The 21783-nt window shown below is 42.1% G+C and overlaps 1 protein-coding gene across 1 annotated transcript in view; it reads right to left on the reverse strand.

Annotated features, from left to right (window-relative positions):
- Nucleotides 1–2639: 2639 nt before the first annotated feature.
- The window catches only part of cusr (Copper-only SOD repeat protein), a 177539-nt gene continuing 158395 nt past the window's right edge, over nt 2640–21783 (reverse strand). Inside the window, exons 9-10 of the mRNA XM_041209411.1 lie at nt 8470–8553; nt 2640–6536 (exon numbers count right to left, since the gene is read on the reverse strand). Of these exons, the coding sequence (XP_041065345.1) occupies nt 6433–6536; nt 8470–8553 (188 nt within the window). The 3' untranslated portion in view covers nt 2640–6432. The remainder of the gene's footprint in view (nt 6537–8469; nt 8554–21783) is intronic.

A 21783-nucleotide genomic window follows, 5' to 3' on the forward strand; every position in this document is an offset into this window, starting at 1 on the left:
GTTGGCACTCAACAAAGCAAGACATTGGGTGGGCTTTTCCAGTCCCGCCAGTGGTGGGAATCGTCGCAAGTGGGACAGGAAGATGGCCCACTCTTCAAATCTTCCCATCCCAACCGTGACGATATCTGCCACTGGTGGGACCGGAAAATCCCGTCCACTGTTTAATGCCAGTGCAACATCAATCATTACTTAGAACCAAGTAAAATCCATAAGACTTCCCTGGTGGACTAGTTTGGTTTCAGCGTGTAGCTGTGACAAAGCAAAAGAAAACAATATAAAAATTAACATTTTACTTTGGGTGGTGTGGTGACGAACACTGCAGCTGTGTCTCTCATCTGTGGACCAGGGTTACATTTTGAGAAGATAAGGTCACTGTCCTATTATTACAACGCTATTGAAAGTGAGATGGTAGAGCAGATGTAGTATGCAATAAAACCTGAACCACACAATTTTACACCAGAAGTTCATGGCTAGAAAGCCATTAATTCCTTGTGGTATTTACATTGCTGATGAATGCACAGCAACATTTAGTTATTGGAAAGAGTTGTGGATGGACTTCCCAATGACCTAACTGGCTGAGGTACTCCTTGGTATATTAATACACCATACAGGACAAACTGTGAGGATTATCTGAGTTTACTGAGATTATAGTTTGGATCCTACACTTGACTACAATGCCCTACATTGCTGAGGTGTAATAAATCAGATATATCCTGTGATCAGTCTGAAAGATGGATGTCGAGTGAGAATAGAATTAAGTTTGGTTGTGCTGTTGTCCATGGTCAATAACCTGTCAAAGCTCATTGTCAAGTCTCACAAGTGAAGAACGGTTACTTTGATGAGGCATCAGAGAGCTGCTGGTGCCTTTGGAAACAAACACCAGCATCACTCAGCACCATCAGGAGGGAAAAGAAAACTGGAAAAAACAGTGAAGGTGAGGTGTGAATCTTGTCACGTTTTCACAATAACATTTCTTGGGTAGTTTTGAAAATCCAATACAATGTAAAAGATTGTGTACAAAAAGATTACATTTGTTTAAACATTCAGAAGATGCAATGATTTTGCACAAAGCATTCTAGGTTCAGGCTCTGCTACATGTCACATACATGTCACCAGTATAAGCCAACTTCTGCTTCGCCAAACTTTTAAAGGCACTTGTCAAAGGTCAACTTTGACAATGCAAAACAGATGGCATTTGAAGAGATTAAGCACATTCGTGAGGGAATAAGAAGAACTCTAAATAATGTAAATGACACTGGTAAAAAAGTTTTCCCAGTATTTGTTATTTTGCTGCTCCAATTCTGAATTTTGGTTCACCATTTTCAATCCATATGGAGTTATTTTCACTTTCACAGCTTGGGGGATAAACTGGTGCCCACCTATATCAAAGCCTGCCCAATTCCCATCAAGTTCAATGAAGATAAAAATCAAGTAGGCTCTATAACGAATGAGCAATCCCTTCAAACAGGCTACTTAGTACCTGAGACAGAACCTTTTCTTTGATAAAGTCCCTCAGCTGAAACTCATGGGATTGAAGGCAAATTATTGAACTGATTAGGAAATGGACTAAGTGGAATGAGGCAGAGAGTTGAGATAATGGTCAGGTACTTTAACTGGCAGAATATGACTAGTGGTGTCCCACAAAGATCGAGGTCTCAACTATTCGCTGTTTATTAACTAATTAAATGATGGGGTAGAAAGGCACATGTTCAAATTTGTCGATGACACAAAGTTAGCTAGCTTCTTAAACAGTCTGGATGTAAGTGTAAACATGACAAAGAATAGTGATAGATTAAAAGAATGGGCAAAACTGTGGCAAATGGATTTCAATGTACACAAATGTGAGGTCATCCACTTTGTACCTAAAGAGGATAGAACAGTGAAACATTGGAGGTCCAAAGAGACTTGAGGATCTACATACATAGATAAATAAAATGTCATGAAAAGTACAAAAAAAATCAAAAAGGCTAATAAATATCGGCCTTTATATTTAGAAGACAAGAATACAAGGGAGTAGAAGTCTTGGTCACCCATCCAAGACCCTGGCTCAACAACACTCGGAGTACTGAGAGGAGTTCTGGACGCCACACAGTAGGAAGGATATTCTGGCCTTGGAGGGAATGTAGCATAGGTTTACCAGAATAATACCTGGACTCCAAGGTTAAATTACCATGGTCTGATTACACAAACTAGGATTGCAGTGCCTGGAATTTAGAAGATTAAAGGGTAACTTATTTGAAGTTTAAGTTAAGGGGAGCAGTTCAGATAGAGAGAAAATATTTTGGTTGGCAAGTATAGGATGAGGGGGCATGCTCCAAAATTAGAGTTTTCAGGAATGAAATTGGGAAACATCTTTACATGGAAAGAGTAGTAGAAGTTTGGAATTCTTTTCTGAAACTAACAATTAATGCTAGATCAATTGTTACTCTTAAAATGGAAATTGATAGATTTTTGTTAACTAAAGTTTTTAAGGACAAATGCAGGAAGCAGATCAGCCATGATCTCATTGAATGGCAGAGGAGACTCAAGAGGCTAAATGGCCCACTCCCTTTCCTATGTTCCAAGGTGAAAATCATCCTTGTGTTAGTCTAATACCTGATTTTATTTCTGGTTTCAGATTTATCCACACACAAGTTTAGCAAATTCCCAAATTATTTATGTCATGTGACATCTAAAATATGCAATACAAAGATAATTACAATACAGATTATTTCCCATTGCTTCTCCGATAAGTCACTTACTAATGGAATTTAACCAATTGAAACTGGCTAATCAACATTGAAGCTCCTTAAAAAGAAAAGGACAATATTCTGATCTACATTAAAAAAAAATCAATGACTGTACATAAAATCTGTTAGCCTAAGTGATTAATTTTGGATAGCACAGCATCAACTTCAAATGCAACATTTTTTTAGTTTAAGCAACAAATATAACAAAAAGCAAAACATTAAGACCAAAATGGATGAATCTACAATGAGCTCAAAGGTACTTTGGTAAATATATACAGAGTTCTGTCAGGATAACTTGTGTTACTGAAAATTATATTGTACTTTTGATTGCTCCAGGATTGCTTTATTTCTCAGGAGCTTTTTTATTAATTTCACTAATAAATGTGGTATAAGCAGGATAAAAAGATTGCGAGCAAATAATTTGGCTAAACTATAGGGATCAAAAACTCATGGAATAGTTTCTATAATCAGTGAACCATTATTGACAAAATAAAATATATATACATGGACAATATTCCCTGGCATTGAACTTCCTCATAACCAACTAAAATTTTAACTGGATAAAGTTGCAGTATATCAATCATTAAAAAGAGAGATTTAAAAGGCTAACGATTATGGCAGTCTATATGAAAGGGAAGAGCTATTACAGGCACATTGGCAGGATAGTTAAAGATGGGATACAGATCATCTTGTACTTAAAAATAGTTTGCCTTTAACTTCACAGAGATGGGTGAAAAAGGAATGTAGGAGTAACCAAAGAGGATATGGACTAATCGTTACTGCAGATAAATATTCAATGGGGCCAAAAGTAGAACTATCGCTGAATACTGCAGAGATGTTGAAAAGGAGCTGGCATGGGCACTAACCATAACTATCAAAAAGTCTTGTTCAAAGGACTGGAGTATTGCAATTGTTACATACCTGTTCAAGAAAGAATAAAGTGCAAAGTCAGGAAATTAGAAGCCAGAGTCTTACCTCAGTTGTAGAGAAACTACAAGATTGTAACGAAAAATTAGTGAAGACTTGCAGACACATGATCTAATCGTGTAAAGGACATGTTTCATTCGGCTGCAGAGGTGGGCCGACAATTTCCCACTGTTAACCAGCATGCCGGTTTGCCAGCACATTCGAGTCTCAGGGCCATTTTGAAACAGACTGCTTCAGGAGGATGCCACCTACCTGCTCACAAACCTTTCCAGTCAACTTGCAGGCACTCTGCTGAGGCTGTAACCTATCAATGAATGGAGGCAGTCCAGGAGACCAGCACTCCATCATTAAAGTTAAGCCTCCTCAGTCACAATAACCATAGGGACACAGCTGCAGTTGCAGGCTGACCTCCCTCCAAAATATCTATCTGGCAGTTGTGGCAGCTTATTATTTTAACGTTTTGAAGATTCTTCAGAGGGTACCTCCATCTTGAGATACCCTCACTATCTCCCCTCTCTTTCTCTTAACTACATTGGCAGCAGCTGAACAGCTTCTTATTGACCCTCCAGCCTCAGGAGCCCACCCTTCGTTCTTAGTTGGACAGGGGTCTCAGAGGCCTCTCAGGGTTCCCAATCCACACTTCCTCCTGATGACGGGATTGGGACCTGAAAAATTCAGCCCTTTGTGCTTGAAAAATTTAATTTTTTCTTAGAAAATCACAGAGCATATAGATAAAGAGAATGTAGTGGAAGCCATATATGTGGATTTTCAGAAAGTGTTTAATAAGGTTCCAAAAGAGACTAGTTATGAAGATTAAGGTGCATGATTAGTTTTAAGGGGAATATAAAAGTAAACAGATGTATTTTGGTTGTGGTGCACCCATAATCTGTGGATAATTGGATCTGTGCTGCGATATCTTGCTTTCAACTTTTATTAGTGACTTAGACATGGACACCAAAGGAAGAATGAAGTTGGCTGCTGTGATGAATAGTTTTGCAAATGCATAGACAAGTCAGAATAATGACTTGAATGGAAATAGATGTAGTTCAATACAGAGAAATGTCAAGCAGTACATTTTGTGGTGTCGAGTGTGGAGGACAGTTAAAAGATGTCTAGTCTAACCAGAAAAATCTGAATACAATGGAACAATAGAAATGATCTAAGAGTGCAGATAAATAGATTTTTAAAGATGATGCAAGTGAAGATAAACAGACATAAAAAGGCACATTTCAGGTTGTAAATAGAGGCATTGAACACAAAAAAAAGTGATGTGGAACAAGACGTTGGTATGTCACAGCTGAAATCCATATATGTGTCTGAGCAACCTATTAAAGGAAAGTTATTTGAAAGGAAAGAACATTGCAATGTACCTGGAAAAAGAGATTAATCTTAGCAAGAAAGGCTCAAAATTTTGGCAATTGTGTTTCACTGAAACAGGGAAAGTTACGCACAATCTATTGGAAGTTTTCAAGATTATAAAAGAGCTTGAGAGAGTGAACAGTGAAAGGTTGGGGATTCAATAAAAAGAGGACAGGGGTTCAGAATTATCACTGGAAGAATGAAGGGGAACACTGGAGAAAAATCTTCTCACAAAGTGTTATTAAAATTTTACCGCAAGTAGCTATTGAAGCAGAGATTGTAATAATTCAAAGAATAGGATAAATGTGTGAAAAGGAAGGTTATAAAGAACAGGAAAGGATGGCAAAATAGGATTAGTACAGGTGGCTCCAATCTAAGCTAGTATTTGCAGTGGAACAGGTTGAATGCTGTAATTTCTATGATTCAATGGGCAATTTTTTTGTGTGAATGTCACAGACACGTCAGAATGTCTGATTATATCCACATTACAACAGTGACTACACTTCAAAAGTACTTCAATGGCTGTAAAGCACTTTGGGACGGGTCCTGAGATTGTGAAAGGCACTATATAAACCTATGTTTTTTTAATCTTTCACATGGGCACAGAAATAGATTTTAAATTGAATAAACTATGGAAGTCAACTTTACAGTACAATGTATACAAATACCATAATGGGGTTTCAAGTCAAATGTGAAGGCTATCTTAATTAGGTACACATATCCTTTTTAATCATTCACTACGCAAGTGTCATACACTTACATTAATCAAACTGCATATGAATTTTATACATGGCTCATCTTGAATCTTCATTGCGTTGAATATGTGCTACTTTTACCAATATAGTTTTAGAACTAAATAACTGTTCAATTTCTCTCCAATAAGATGTGGCCAATTTCCTACCTGTTCATGTAACATTCAGTTTAGAACATACTCCTGAATTTTATTCAAGCATGTGTTCTTATTTGCCATACTGTATAATATTTACCAAAAACACATTTCTCTGAGTTCATTATTTTATGATGCCTTAGACCTCTGATGCCTTAAAATTACAAATCTTTGAATATTAGTGCACGATTGCTTGCTGTATCGATATGACATTTCTTTCTCTGCTGTTTTAACAGAGGTATTAACCTGCCTCTTTAAAATAGCAGGCAAATGAATTTCTTAAAAACTTTAAGTATTCATATGCTAAATATTTGAAGATCCAAATTTCAAGGCACAACACATTGATTCATAAGAAAATAAAGTGCAAGTCTAAGAATGGACCATTTGGTGCAATCTAAGGAAATCAACAGCAGTAAAACCCCTGGGTTTATTTAAATGCAATGCATTACATGATTTGTTTTTGTCATGAAACCAGCATTCTGGACCAGATGGAGGTGCTGACGCAAATGCCTGATATCATTTGCAATGCAATTATTCAAATACAGTGTACACGACAAGCTGCAACATCAGAGTCAGTATCCAGAAAATACTTTGTTCGACATTCAGGAGAAGGCCTGGAGCTACCCCACTAGGATCTGTTAAAAATCACAAAAAGATTACAATTATTCCCTCCATTTATCAATAAGAGAAAGAAAGAAAATTGGCTCCATGTAAATTGTTTTCTGCACGACTGCAGCTAGAATGCTTTACCACTTAATAAGTCAATTTACACAACCAAACTAGGTACATTTAAATATTTGATAGTTTAGGAATTAGGAATTCTCCTCTCTTTTTCTCAAAGATTTTTAAAAAATTATAATTCTTTTTCCCACAAACCATTTTACGCAGACTAGAGATTTGCTCAAATACTTTTATGAACAGAAGCCTAAAGCTAGTCACACAGATGTTTACATGAGTGGAATGCCTTGCTTGCTGATCTTCCCTAGATCCTAGTGTAGACTGAGCTTCAGTTCATCCTTCTGATAGCACAGCTTAGACTAAGAATTTACCACATACAGAACCTTAGGGCTTAAAACTAGCTCCTCAATACCCTTCAAGAAAACAACTTAAAACTCCATTGACACTCACCTCTATGCCACGTTAGAGATTTTAAATCTTAGTTTTTGACGTACAAGTGTTGACCAATACTCCAACATAGCCTATCCATTGTCAAAACAATGTGACGTTTTTATTAACCTTACATTTAACCTTTGTATGAATGATGTCAGAACCAAAAACAGATCATTTTTCAACATTGTGCACTCTGGGTCAGGATCATACAAGTTCAGGCAGCACGCCTTACATGTAGAATTTGCTTTTACATTGCTCAAATAATTCACTTTAACCTCAACCTGAGAAACATATAATTTATCCTGTGCAACATTTTAATTTCCCACCCAAGCCATCTTACGGTACATCTGAACAATTGGATAGAAATTGGTGCTCAGTTATAAGCAATCTATACCTATAATCTCTTCATCCACTAGGAATTGGATCAAGACAAACTTATTTCAAATGGAACCCATACAATCATCTAAGAAAAGAAATTTCAATTGACAGAGGCAAAATGGCAGTGTACTAACCAACTGTCCTAATGAATCATGCAATATTTTAAAAATGTCTGTGAGTTGCATAACATATGAGTCACAATGTATATAGCAACGTCCCACCATACATTGCTAATACAATGATGTCGATGAACACAATTTACATCTTTACCCTAGGTACTATAATGAAAATGAAAGCTTGACTGAATACTCGTCTACATACAATGGAATTGACACACTGGATTTCTATACTTGGATCAAGAATGTACTTGTGTAGTGTAAGCTGCAATAACATTGTAATGGAGACATGACTCATTATCATTAGATACTGAACAAAGCACCAAAAACTATGGACAGATTTATGTGTCCTCCTAGAATTGGAATAGGATCAGAAATCACCAAAACTTTGTTTTTTTTTCATAGCAAATTCATATTTGTCATATAAAAATGCATCCACACAAACCTCCTATAGTATGTTGTATTATAAGTTAGACGTGTTGTGTTTTGCAATGGCAGCTCTATTAGATTGTTAGAGGTGTACTTTTTAATGTCAATTTTAAAGGATTCCGCTCGCTCTTAATGGCTGCTGTGGATTATGGATTTTGGGTGATTAATTATGAAGGATACATGGGGGGCATGGAAGGGGCAGGGGGGTGGATGGGGATGGTAAGGGGGATACGAGGGGCCATTGAGGGGGTATGGGAGGTGAGGCTGAGGAGGCATACGAAGTATGCTAGAAAGCTGGGCCAGAGAATTGAAGCTGGCCTTCTAACCAGCCCACTAGGCCCACACTCCTCCCACGCTGCCTCGGGAATCAGAAGACCCAAACCCTGCCTGTTCACATCTCCAGGAGACAAAAATATGGTGGGTATGGACATAGGATTTCCGAAGTGGGGAAATGACGCGACTCACGTTTCCTGAGCCCAACTCAAAAATCCAGCCCTGTACGTTTCAGTATTTACAAAGCTACACAGTAACATACCTGATGTACATTTGCTGGAAGCCTTGAATTTACCAAGTTTCTCTTGTTGATCTAAATTGACCAGTTTGCTCTCATCAATAGTTCCTGAAAAGAAGAAAACATGCACTTTCTGAATTAGAACTGATATAGCTTTGGGGAAGACTGATCATAAACACTGTCAGCTTTGGCTTAGTGCTATAATTTTCACATTTGAATCAGGAAGTTGTAGGTTCAAGAACCATTCCGGAGACTTGAGCATGTTATCTAAGCTGACCATTTAGTGCAGACTAAAGCAGTGTTGCTCTGTCAAAGGTGGCTTTTTTCTGATAAAATGTTAAACAAAGGCCTCCTCAGGTGGAAGCAAAAGAGCAATGTCAGTATTTGAAGAGAGGCAGCGTGTTCTGCTCGTGTCATGGACAACATTTATCCCTCAATTAACATCACTAAAACAGATTGGCTTGGACCTTTGGAGGAGAGGCAAACATCACTCCATCCAGAAATGTTACCGACCCAACGCTGCTCCGCATTTCTGCCGGAATCTTCTGAACCCTGCTGTCCCAGAAATGCAGAGCGCAGCACCCTTCAGAAAACTCCATCGGATAGTAATAGGGTCAGGGAAGATAAAATACATCCTCTTTTTACCAAATTAGCTGTCATATGGTAAGTTTAAATATCCACTCTGAATGTTAGTGAATGAATGTTAGTGAATGGATGAATGAATTAGTCAATGGGCGAGTGGGTGGGTAGGTGGCTGAGGTGGGTCAGTGGATGGGGGTGGTTGGGTGAGTGGGTAGTCAGGTCGGGAGTCATTGCATCAGGTCAGGAGAATAGTGGGTTGGGTTGGGAGGGTAGTTGGTGGATCAAGAAGTTGGTCAGGTGGTCATGACGGTAGTCATGGTTTCAGGAGGGTAGTCAAGTGGTTGGAGGGTAGTCCAGGTGTGGCCAGGAGGGTAGTCATAGGGCCAGAACTGGGAACCAGTTCTGTAGTTACCCAGGAGTTAGACTAGGTCTAAACCTGTCTAACATTTCCTGGGTAATTATTCAGGTTAAGTACACCATATTTTTGTGTTCCAAGTCTCCGACTCTAACTCAGAGTTGGACACATGCACAGAGGGCCCCAGAGAGCAGGGGAATGACTATCGGAAGTTGAAACTTTCTGGGCAATTCCCTTAAAGGTCCACATGTCAAGACTTCCACAGGGCTCTGATGTGCATCTCAAATGTATGTCCAGTTTCTGATGACCCGGAGACTGGAAGATTTGCCCATTGTCTCATCATTTATCACATAGCCATTTATGGAACCGGGTTGTGCGCAAATTGGCTCCTGTGTTTCCCCACATTATAACAGTGGCTACACTTCAAACATATTTACTTAGCTATGAAGCACTTTGGGATGTCCTGAGGGTAGTATATAAATACATTTTTTTGGTTTTTAATTAACACAGTGGGAATAAGTGTGATAACGTTAGCCATCTTTTAAAGAAGGAATAATAGTCCATCTTGATACTTAGCTGTTTAAGCAGATATCAATAGGTTATGGGTACATTAAGCGATATGCCGCATCTTCCCATGCAACCACCTCAGCTACATAAAGCTGCATTATGCAGCATCTACCGTCAGCATCAGGAAATGGAAGTCACAACTTGACATTAAAAGGGAAGAGTCTTCTGAGGTTAGGATTGTTGGGGAAGAACATGGAAGTTATATTCTGTATCGAACTTGAGATAAATCCCACAACCACTACTGTTAGAACATGCAGTGTGATTTTCTGCCCAAATACCACAACTTTGCAGAAGAGTCAAGGAGACAATGTAATGAACAGTCCCTGGGCAGAGCCAAGTGATAACAGATCAGCTGTCATGCCAAGTCATTTGATCTGGATATGCTGCAGCAGCTAGTATTAGTTTACTACTGTGGGTAGTGTTACATCTACTCTAGTCTTGTTTTCAAATGTCTACTGTGCTTATGCTATTTTTCTTAACTTGAGTTCAGTTTAACGGAGGTTCTAAAGGCCTTTGGTTTGAACTACAGGCAACAGCAAAGCTTATGGGACCATTTCATCAAATCCCCCACATTAAGCTGTCAAGTAAATATTGGATGGAGTTACTTTTTGCATAACTGATCACTGACTGAGACACTGATCCCTCCTTGATTTACAGGACCATACCAGCAAAGATCTAGAAACAAGAACAGCTCATTCATGTCTTAGCAGGAACTTCTACTAAAATACAATTAACATGCAATAGAAGCTAAAATATTAACAGAAAATACCTGAAGTACTCAGCAGGACAAGCAGCATTTGTGGAGAGAGAAATAGAGTTAAGGGTTTCAGGTCGATGACCTTTCTTCAGTCACCTGAAACGTGAACTCTGTTTCTCTCCCCACAGATGCTGAATGCCCTGCTGAGCATTTCCAACATTATCTGGTTTTGGGCTGAATTTTTAGCCGCTGACTGGAGCGAGCACAGGGCTGGGCAGGTGCAACATTTGCAATGACAACTGGTGCGCCACATCTCTGGCTATTTTCCCAGAGGCAGGACAGGTGGATGGCGTGGCCACATGCACACAAGCAATGCAGAGCTAACTGACCTTGTTAAAGGGCAGGATTCTCCGTTTGGTGGGGGGAGGGGGGGGGGGGGAAATGAGAGCGGACTCGTTCGCCGCCTGCGATCGGGTCTGTGCTGCCATTTTACACGGGTGGGCCACTGAAGGCCCACCCAGTGTATTTCCTGACTCCCGAGGATAGCGGGAGTGTGTGGGCAGCGGTGATAGTGAACCACAAAGATCACCCACCAACCCCTGGAAGGAGCCAGCGGCGTAGAAGTGGAGGGCAGCTGTGACCTTTAGAGCTACTGGCATGGGGTGTCCACCCACACAGTTAGGGGAGATCTCAGGCCCAATCATCTTACAGATATAGTTGACCCTTGAGAGTCAGAGCCTCCTTCGGCACTGCACCTCAGACATATTGAGGTAGCTGCTTCGCCACCTGTGTACCCTGGCAGCAAGATAGTGGCATCTTCGGCGGCCCCTTTCGCCTCCTGGTGGCCTCCTGGTGACAGCCCAAGTGGCGGGGGAGGGGTCGGGCAGTGTTCCAGGCAAGCTTAAAGGACCCCCCTCCGCCTGTCTTGTTTCTACTGCAGACCACACCGTGGAGGAGCTGTCCCTCCGCTACAGTGACCCACCTGTTGAGAGGATTATTTTAACTTTACAGTTGAAAAGGTTGGACAGAGTGCATCGTCATCTGTGGCGCCCTCCTTCTCACCTATTTGCAAAGTGAGCCTCCTGCTGCTTTCAAACTGGGCAGCCTCTTAGTGGCCCTCCAGCTCCTAGCGTCGACCCGCTGTCCTTAATGGACAGCAAGCCCTCCCTCTGGTCATTAGTTGGCCAATTCGGGGAGAATCACAGTCCAGTAAATGTTTCCCCATATTTCTGCATGCTTCTGGCCCATATTTGACCACAATGGTGTGGTCCAGGAAGCCATGAAGAAAATCATGCCCTCTGTTTCAGATTTCCAGCATCCACAATATTTTGCTTTTGTATTCAATAGGAGCCTCCAAGAGGCCTGAAGAAAACTGCCTCAAACAATCAACTTTTGCTTATTATTTCTGCATCTTAAAGGACCTAATGAACAGAACGTAAAGGGAGTCCTTGGGAGCAGAATGAATAGAGGAAGCAGGGCCCAGCTCAGGCCACTGCTCTGAAGTAACAGTTGCGGAGTTCTCCACTCACACAGGTTATAAAGAAATGGCTTGTTCCCAGCGAAAATTAAGCAACATCTCCTTGGTCTGGAGGAAAAAAGTTCAGGAACTGATGACCAGAAAGTATGCTGCAGCGGTAGCAAATGGAGAGGGAAGCAGCAATATCACCAACACAAAAGAATAATATTACAAAAATAAAGTAAACGAAGCTATTTTCAATGATACCCACTTGTTGCTTTAAATTCCCTTCCTATTCTCTGTTCCCAGGCCTCTCTCTGTGCCAGTTTTAGGTTGACTGCTAAAAGGTATAGATTTCGACTCTGGTAAAGATCACAAAAGTCACTGACTCGGGCCAAACGCTCGGCTGGGCTTGGGAAAACCTGACCTGCACCTTTGTAGATCGCAAGATATACATCCGACCACAGGTGTTACTTTACGAAGGGTTTTTTTGTCTTTTCACACAGGGGCCGGGCTGACAGTGCATTTTGCGAGCCACAGTGGAATGTGGGTGGGCCGCTTAGAAGGCCCGTCTCTGTTCTCCACAGCAGCCCAGCTCCCAAGATTGTTTGAAGGTTCCCCTAAAGCTCACCCCTCACACCCTCAAACCAACACCCAGACCCCATGTCACCCCATGCTCCCTCACATTTCCTCATGCCACCCCTATGCCCCTATGTATCCTCCATAGCCACTTACCCAGTATGCACTATGTATAGTTATCATGCAATAGCAATGTGACTTATTTAAAAGATCATTGGAAAAACATTAAACCTCTAAAAATATAAGAAAACCCTGAATTCAAACTCACTGTCATGGATACGGGACCAAAAAACCCAAGGGATAAAAAAAAGATGAAATCCTTTAAGTGCCTATTAGGTCTGTAAACAAACAAGAAACCACATCAAAGACACACTCTGTTACTATAGGCTCATAAAAGTTTCAATAGTTCTTGGATCAATAAGACTACTTACTGAGTTGAAGCTTTTGAAACCCAGCCTAGCATTCATAATGGAACAGCTGTTATAACAAAAGCTTCTAGCTACACTGAAACAACAGATACCAATTTCCATTTCAAAGCAGAGTGCCTATCAATCAATGGAAGGAGAACAGATACGGGCCATTTTTTCTACATCCAGAAGCAGGAGGCGTAAATTAACGCCTTCCCCTCTGGTGAGTTTAGTGACGGTCGCACACTTAATCAGGCAGGACGATGGTGGGTGAGGTGCTGCCACGTTCCCGCCTCCACCCTGATTAAATCCCTGGTGGGAAGGTCCGTGGACAGTCTTCCTACTCCTCCAAAATTAAGGCCATTAAATGGGCAATTAACAGCCACATAAGGGCCTCATCACGCTGCCATCGGTATTAACCCAGCAGCAGGAAGCATGACAAACAAACCCATGTGATATTGTTTGTGGGCTTCCAGAGGGTGCAGTCCCTGATCAAGGGATTCGACATTAGCAAGGAGGCTGGTTGGAGACATCCCCTTGCCCTTGCTGCCAACCTCCCTCAACCCCGACTCTGTGACCCTCCCCTACCAGCTTGCCATCACTCATTTATGGCCTGGAATCCAGTGACAATACTAGGCTTTGGATGAGTGCCTTACCAGCAGCACCCACCACTTCTCGAGTGGTGCTGCCATTCAGTAAAGCTCCCAGTCTCTGATTCATCGACAACTGTCAGCTCAAGGCCCACCCACTGGCCTGTCAAGTGCTTGAATGACACATGATGCAACGGGCCTTCCCTAAAAGAGGCGATTTCGGGCTCTTGTGAGCAGTCCAGCCAGCGGATGGGGCAACCCCCCTCCAACCCCCTATTGCCTCCATTAAAAACCACCCGGGGTTTTTTTTTTAAAAAGCCAGATCTGCCAGTCTAATTAAACCAGAGGACGTTTTGTTTACACTTTTAATACATGGTAGTACTTTCTCCATTGGTGAAGTCATGTTTAGGGTAGTGCCTTTCTGCACTGTGACTTGCCATAGGCTTGCCAAAGTCATGTGACTCTGATGTCATCCTTTAGGTATAAAGGCTTGGGAGCAGAAGTCATTTCATCCACCACTTGGAACAGGCTGCCAGGGGTATGCAGCTGAAGTTGAGTGGATTTTGATAGCTGTAAGCGAGCCAGCCACTGTAAGAAACAGTAAGGAATAATTACAACTTCAGTCCGCAACATTATACAGGACACTGACCGCTCGGTGAGTCAACATGGTTTTGAATCTTCCGGCTCCGGCTCCTATGAAGGCGAAGGTAGATTTGAGAATGAATTGGAAATTCTTCCAGTCTCACCGGCAGAACCAAGACATTGCCACAGAGTTAAACAAAAAAAAAACGGAACAAACAGGAGTAGCAATTCTGTTTTTAGTGCTGGGGAAAGAGTGCCACAAGACCTATTGTAGCTTAGATCTCACTGGGGAGCAGAAAAATCAATCTTGTGAAATTTTAGAGGCCTTGAAATCCCACTTTGAACCCTTGACTAATGTTATTTATGAACTTTACTGTGTGTTCAACACCAGAGCTCAGGGAGAGGGAGAGAATATTGGCCAGTATGGGAAGGCACTGAGATACTTAGCTGAATCTTGTGAGTTTGGCAAGCTGAAGGATGACCTGATCAGAGATAGGATTGTTTTAGGAACAAGATGTGCTGCTGATAGCATGTTTGCTAAAAGAATGGAAACCTACTCTTAAGAAAGCCATTGACATGCACAGAAGTTCTGAGGCTGTTAGTCACGGCTGGAGAGTATTAATGGGAGAACTGATGAAGCTTTGCACTATGCTGAGAGGCAGTCTAGACCTTGCAAGTGCAAGACAATGGAGAAAGCAAAGAAATATTTACAGAATGGTTAGCAGATAGGTCAAGGCTAGAGTACAGGATATAAATATTGTAGAGGACACCATGTGAAAGAAAAGGAAACATGTCCGGCGTGGGGAAAGCAGTGCTCTAACTGCAAGGAGCTGAAACACTTTGCACGCAAGTGCTTTGCTGGAAAGAAGAAAAGCCAGCCTATAAGGCTGGTTGCTGGAGAGATATCAGATGACGATTCTGAAGAATCATTCTACACCCAAGAACAGATTGGCATTTCAAGTCACAAAGTAAAAAAAATGGTTTGTGATTATTGGAATGGTGACTGTAGAAGGAGAGCGTTAAGTTAATATGAAGTGTCAGATAGACATTGGTATTACGTGCAGTATCATGAGCTTTACAGGCCTATGTGAAGTTGCTCAAGGTGGTGACCCGAAAATGAAGCTGTCAAAAGTAAAGTTGAGGCTATATAATGGAACAATGCTCACTCCAAGAGGACAAACTAATCTGAGAACCCAATCAATGTAAAGAAAGAAGACTGGCAGTTCCAAATAGTAGACACTAAGCAAAATCCCTTCTTCTCGGCTGAATTAAGTCAAAAGCTTGGACTGGCAACGCTCCATGTACCAGAAGAAGTTTGCAGTGCTTTGCACAGCACAAAGCCATTGACTGCTGAACAGATCCTAAAAAATGAGGGGGGAGAATTTTTCCTGTGGCGAGCGGGCTGGGTGGGAGTGGGCTGCGTGCTGCCATTTTACGCAGACGGGCCAATTAAGGCCCACCCAGCGTAATGCACGACCAGCAGTACTCAGCTCTATCTGTGCGGACTGGGGTTGGGGGGGAGAGTCAGGGTCTGCGCTCCTTCACGCATGCGCACGGAAGAGCATAGCAATCTCCCTGAGGCACGGAGCTGCTTCAGAGAGATTGAATGGATTTGAAAACTTTTAAATAAATAAATAAAGTAAAAAATTATTCAAGCATGTCCCCTCATGTGACAGTGTCACATGAGCTGGGACACATTTGTGAAGTTAGTAAAATTTATTTTTTCATTTCATAAAATCTTCAGGAAACCTCATCCCACCCATAGGCTCTTCACCTGCCCGCCAACCTTAAGGTCGGACAGGCAGAGTTCTTAACAACTTTAATTCGTTTTTAATGGTTTTAATAGGCCGTTGACAGTTCGGTGGGTGTGCAGCTGCCTCCGGCACACGCCCACCAAACAGAATATTGTAATGACGCGCAATGACGTCGGGACACACGCCCAATGTCATTGCGCATCATTTTACTCGTATGCATGTCAGGCCCGTTCCCACATGCCGATTGCAAAATTCTGCCCATGAAGATGTTTTCACAGGTCTTGGATGTCTTCCTGATGAATATCATCCCAAAGTAGGTGAGTGTGTGAGAACAACTCAGCATCTTCCGAAGATAGTTCCAGCTCCCCTCAAATCCAGCCTAAAAGATGAGATAGAGGAACTTAAAAAGATAGATGTAACAAAGAAAATGGCAACTCCTAAAGACTGGATTAGCAGAATGGAACCATTTGGGAGGTATTGATAGTGGTGCATGCCGTTTGGCATTTCTACTGCTCCAGAAGAGTATCAACTCTGACAGCATGAGATAGTCAATGATCTCCCAGGAGTGCAGATGATCATAGATGATCTGCTAGTTTATGGATGGCTATTATCTCTGCTTGCGAGCATTTAGGAGAAACAAATTGACAGTAAAGTCTGACCACAAGCCATTTCAAAGCATCTTTCTTAAAATGCTTCTATTTGTTCCAAAGTGTCTCCTAAGATCAAGCAAACTGCACAATGAGATCCAACTCTCCAAATGCTGCAGTAAGTAGTAATTGATGATGGGATGGCCTGAAACCATTAAGGACACACCTGGTGCTATAAGAGAGTATTGGACATACAGGGATGATGTGATTGCCCTAGATGGCATCTTGTACAAAGAGACCAGAGTCACCATACCTAAAAAGTGAGAGAAGACATGCTGAAGAACATCCTTGCAAACCATCAAGGAACTGAGTCTAGTCCTAGGAAGGCAAGAGAAGTGCTCTACTGGCCAAACATGAGCAATGACATCAAGGACCACATCAGCCAGTGCCATGCTTGTAATGAACATCAAGCTAGGCAAGCTAAAGAGCTGCTCATGATTCATGACATCCCAGACAGACCATGGATGAAAGCTTGCAGTAGACCTCTTCAGTCTATTATGATGCTTGGCCAGACCCTGGGATGTAGGGGAAGATCGGGTTAGGGACCAATAATGTTTTGTTTTGAAGTTGATAAAAGTTTGAGATTCAAGGCACCTACTTTTGGAATAAAGCCGCAAGATTCCAGGGATTTTGAACAAACAAAAACAAAACTTACTGTACGAGTTCAGAAAGATAAAACAATTTACAAATGTATCTTATACCCTGACATTCAGGGTAAGTATGAGGTACATTTGAATTAACAGATGAACTGTGGTCGAACACACCAAACTACAGAGTAAATGACAGTTGCAACTAAGACAGTGTCCTTGAATTTCTCAAGAACCCACCCAGACGTCAATAAACACCAAGTCAAACAACCTTGTTGAAAAAAAAAAATAAAAAACTGCAGATGCTGGAAATCCAAAACAAAAACAGAATTACCTGGAAAAACTCAGCAGGTCTGGCAGCATCGGCGGAGAAGAAAAGAGTTGACGTTTCGAGTCCTCATGACCCTTCAACAGAACTGGGTGAATCCCAGTTGAAATCCCAATCTTGTTGAAACTCTGTCTCATGAGGGATTCTCAGCTTCACCTTGGAAAACCTCTCTTTGGAATTCTCTCCAAAGGTCGCTCCCATTTGGACGGCTTTAACAAAAACCCATCTGGTTCACTAATGTCCTTTAGGGAAGGAAATCTGCTGCCCTTACCTGGTCTGGCCTACATGTGACTCCAGACCCACAGCAATATGGTTGACTCTTAGACACTCTCTGAACAAAGGCAATTTGGATGGGCAATAAATGCTGGCCTAGTCAGTGACGCCTACATCCCATGAACGAATAGAGAAAAAAATAGCCCACATCATAGGGTTTCAACCTCATCTTCCAAGATTCCTTCTCCCTGGATTTCCAAGTCTGCACTTCAGAATCTACTTACTGGTGTAATTTCAGCTCTTTTCTAGACAGCTAGCTTCACTGAGCTGGCAATGCCCCTGAGTTTCTCTGAACTCCAGTCCCCCAGATATAACCAGCTATATATGACTCTGAGGGCTTTCCCTGAGCCCTCTTTTCAACTCCTCAGAGCTAATAGCAGCCCTTTGGCTGCATGGAGCTTCTTGGCTGGCAGACTGCCTCCAACCGACTGACTCAAGAAAAGCTGCTCACTGACACTTGAAATGATCTGGGTACCTATCAAAACACTCCCATAGGGTCCCACCCTTGTTACTAGGCAGAACCAATGTAACAAGCATTGGAACATCCTGTACCTTAAATGTTACAATCACCACAGACTGTGAATTTAACATATAGCAACACATAGATCAATGGGTTTCATGACAATTCTCATTGGAACTGATTATCTTGTCACAGTTGATTACTGGAGTCAGACCAACTGACGTCAATGACCATCAGCGAGATTGCAGATTGCCCGGAGGCACACCTTAGTTAGGGCATTCCTGACGTTGGGATGAGTGACAAAGACCCTCAGTTCATGAGTGAAGAATTCAGGTGCTTCATGAATGATTGCGAACTTCAGCATTACACATCATCTCTACACTATCCCCAGTCAAATGAAAGACTGAGGCAGCAGTGAAAATTGCCAAAAGGGTCATCAAAAAATTGGGTAGATCCAGCATGGATGTATACAATATTTAAAGGAGAGAAACACACCAACTGAAGGCATGGAAAGTAGTCCAATCCATCAACGAATGTCATGCTGCATCCAAACAACTCTTCCAATAGCTAAAAAATTACTGAAATTAGTAACAGGAGTGAATGACAAAATCAAAGTGGAAAGACAAATTTTACTGTGATAAAGCTGCCAAATCATTCCCAAAGCTGACAGTTGGAGAGCTGGTCAGGGTGCAAACATTCAATGCTCTCAACAAAGGTCAGTCCACTTGATAACTTGGAACCTGTGTAGAGAAGTTGTCACCTCGATTATATGCAAGGAAAATGAATCACCAGATATATCGTGGTAAGTGCAGATGTATATGTACAACTGGAGAAGGTGCTCCTTCATGGCAGCCAGCGGGTGAGGATGATGTGATTTCACCAACCACATAAGGAACTGAACGATCATCAGTCCCAGAGGTCAACCATTCTCCAAAGGCAAGATCAGCAGCAACAATCGCCTTGGCAGGGACATTCCTCGGAGAGACATCATCACCCCAGGAACGAACAGACACCTGACAATCAGCCAATATCAACCCACACGCATACAATTAGAAGGCCTGAATGCTTTAAAGATTGTGCGCAATGGGACAGATGAAAGTTGGACAGACTAGAATGAACAAACAGTTTTTTGTATGTTCATGATTTGCAACTGCAAATGATAGTGTATGCAGGTTCTGAAAAGGGGGATTTTTGGAGAAGCGCCTTTGTGCAGTATGGCTTGCCAGAGTCATGCGACCTCTGACATCCTTTTATATATAAAGGTTTGAGAGTGGAAGGTATTTCATCCAACACCTGGACCAAGTACTATAACGCATGAGGACAAATACACAATGTAAGGGTCAACTTACCTCTGCACAGGCCTATGTGATGAATCACTGCATTAAAAACACATCTACATTACAATACAGCACCTAATAGTGACAGTTGAAGCTGTCAAAATATTTTATGCTTATCTTTCAGAATTTTCCTGACTCCTCAGCAAGCCTTTCCATTTACTTCGTGAACTCTCAAACCTGGGGTAGAATTCTGCCCCCATCAGGAGGGCTGTGAGAGGGTGGGCACAGACCCGATCAGTGCCCCCGATTGGGTCCACGCCGCCATTTTATGTGGGCAGGCCAATTAAGGCCCACCCACCCGGAAACGCTGTGCGCTCCCTGTGCGGACTTGGGGGGGCGGGGGGGGGGGGGGGGGGGGGGGGGGTGGGAGCGGCCTTCCCTGAGATGCCTCAAGGAGATTAGTTTCACTTATGAAACATTGACTAAAGGTAAACAAACGTTTTAAGGACACGTCCCCTCATGTGAAACTGTCACATGAGCTGGGACATTAATTCTATTAAAAACTTTTAAAATACTTTAAAAATGTTCATGAAACCTCATCCCGCCCATGGATGAGATTCCAGGAAAAATGCGAAGGTTGCCTGGGCCCTTCGCCTGTCTGTCGCCCTTAAGGTTGGACGGGCAGCTCAGTTTATTAGTTTAATTGTTATTTAAATGGCCTTAGTGGCCTTTGACAGTCCAGCGGGCGCACAGCCAAATCTAAATGACATGCAGCGATGTCGGGATGCATGCCCGATGTCACCCCGCGTCATTTTACGCCTCGGTGAGCTGGCCCCGCCTCTGCTCGCCGAACTGAAGGTTCTGCCCCTGGTGTACTTCCAAAACACTGCTCCGCCAGATGAAAATGGTGTGCTGGAGAAAATCCGATTTTCATTCCCCATTTAAAATGAGGGGCAGGTGTGTGATTCGCATAGTTGGCATTCTCGACCCGCAAAAAGCCATAGGAAAATGCGTGGGATCAGGAATGTGGTGGAAAAATCACATTTCCTCCAGAAAAGAATTCAAGTGTAGTCATCTATGCAACGAAATGTGCCTCCACACCCAGGCGAAAATTTAGCTCTCATTGTCAAAGAAAATTCAAGTTATGCAGCCCAGCATACTTACAGACGGGTGCTGCACTGTCAGGTTATCCAATGATGAAATAGTTACTTTAATGTCAAAGTAATTAAGTTCTTGAACAGTATCCAACATTGCACTTTTTACGTTTAGTGTGAGTGCAAAATGGTTTCACAAGAACAAACATTAAAATATTTCCCTGTACTACAATCCAGAAGTGTTTAAAAATACTTCTCTTTCTGTGGCAGAACAGTTAATCTGTTCTACATAATGAAAAAGGTTCCATGTTTGACCTGACACAATGCAATGCAATTTTCAACTTTGTCACTTGAATGGTAATCTGGCAGAGCAGGTCATCTGCCTGCTGTAGAATAAGCCTAATTTTCAGTCCATTGATTTTGAAAATTATCCTCAATGTGCCCTTGGGCTATAAACAATAATACAGCACATAACAACAGTGAATGACCCAGCAACTTCCAAGTTTGAGTCAGATACTCTGGGGCGATGTTAGCCCCTACCTTGGTCGTTGGTTAATATTGCTATGGTCATGTACCCGCCTCAGAGCTGACCTTCTGCAATTTTCACTTGCTCAACTGAACAAGTGGCAAAGAGACCGGCCAAAGCTGATGGGGTCATTTTTAGTCTATGCATATCAAATTGCAATGACTTCACCAGAACCCGACAGCTTGAGCAGAAGGCAGCAGTATGTTTTCCCTAAGGCAACCCACCAAAAAAACGTGGGCAAAAGGGACAAAAAAGCTAAGTTTTGCATTTTGTTTCACTTTTCTTACTGAGCCAGGAGAAGCAGGAGTGTTTCTCTGGACCTCACAAAGAAATTTAGGCCTCCCCTGATATCATCTCACCCACTTACCCCACAGCAGCGCACCCCCCCCCCCACCCCCACACCCCATCATCCCTATCACTCACCATCCCCAGTCACAGGACCTCCACAGGGAGCCTGGCATCTGATCCCAATAATTGGCTACTGTTTGGATTTTGAAATGCAATCATTACTACATGTCCCAGCTGGCTTGCTGTAGTCATGTGACCTCTTCCATGAGGCAGTCCCTGTAGGCAGCCT

Source organism: Carcharodon carcharias, chromosome 17 (genome assembly GCF_017639515.1).
Source record: "Carcharodon carcharias isolate sCarCar2 chromosome 17, sCarCar2.pri, whole genome shotgun sequence".
NCBI lineage: Eukaryota > Metazoa > Chordata > Chondrichthyes > Lamniformes > Lamnidae > Carcharodon > Carcharodon carcharias.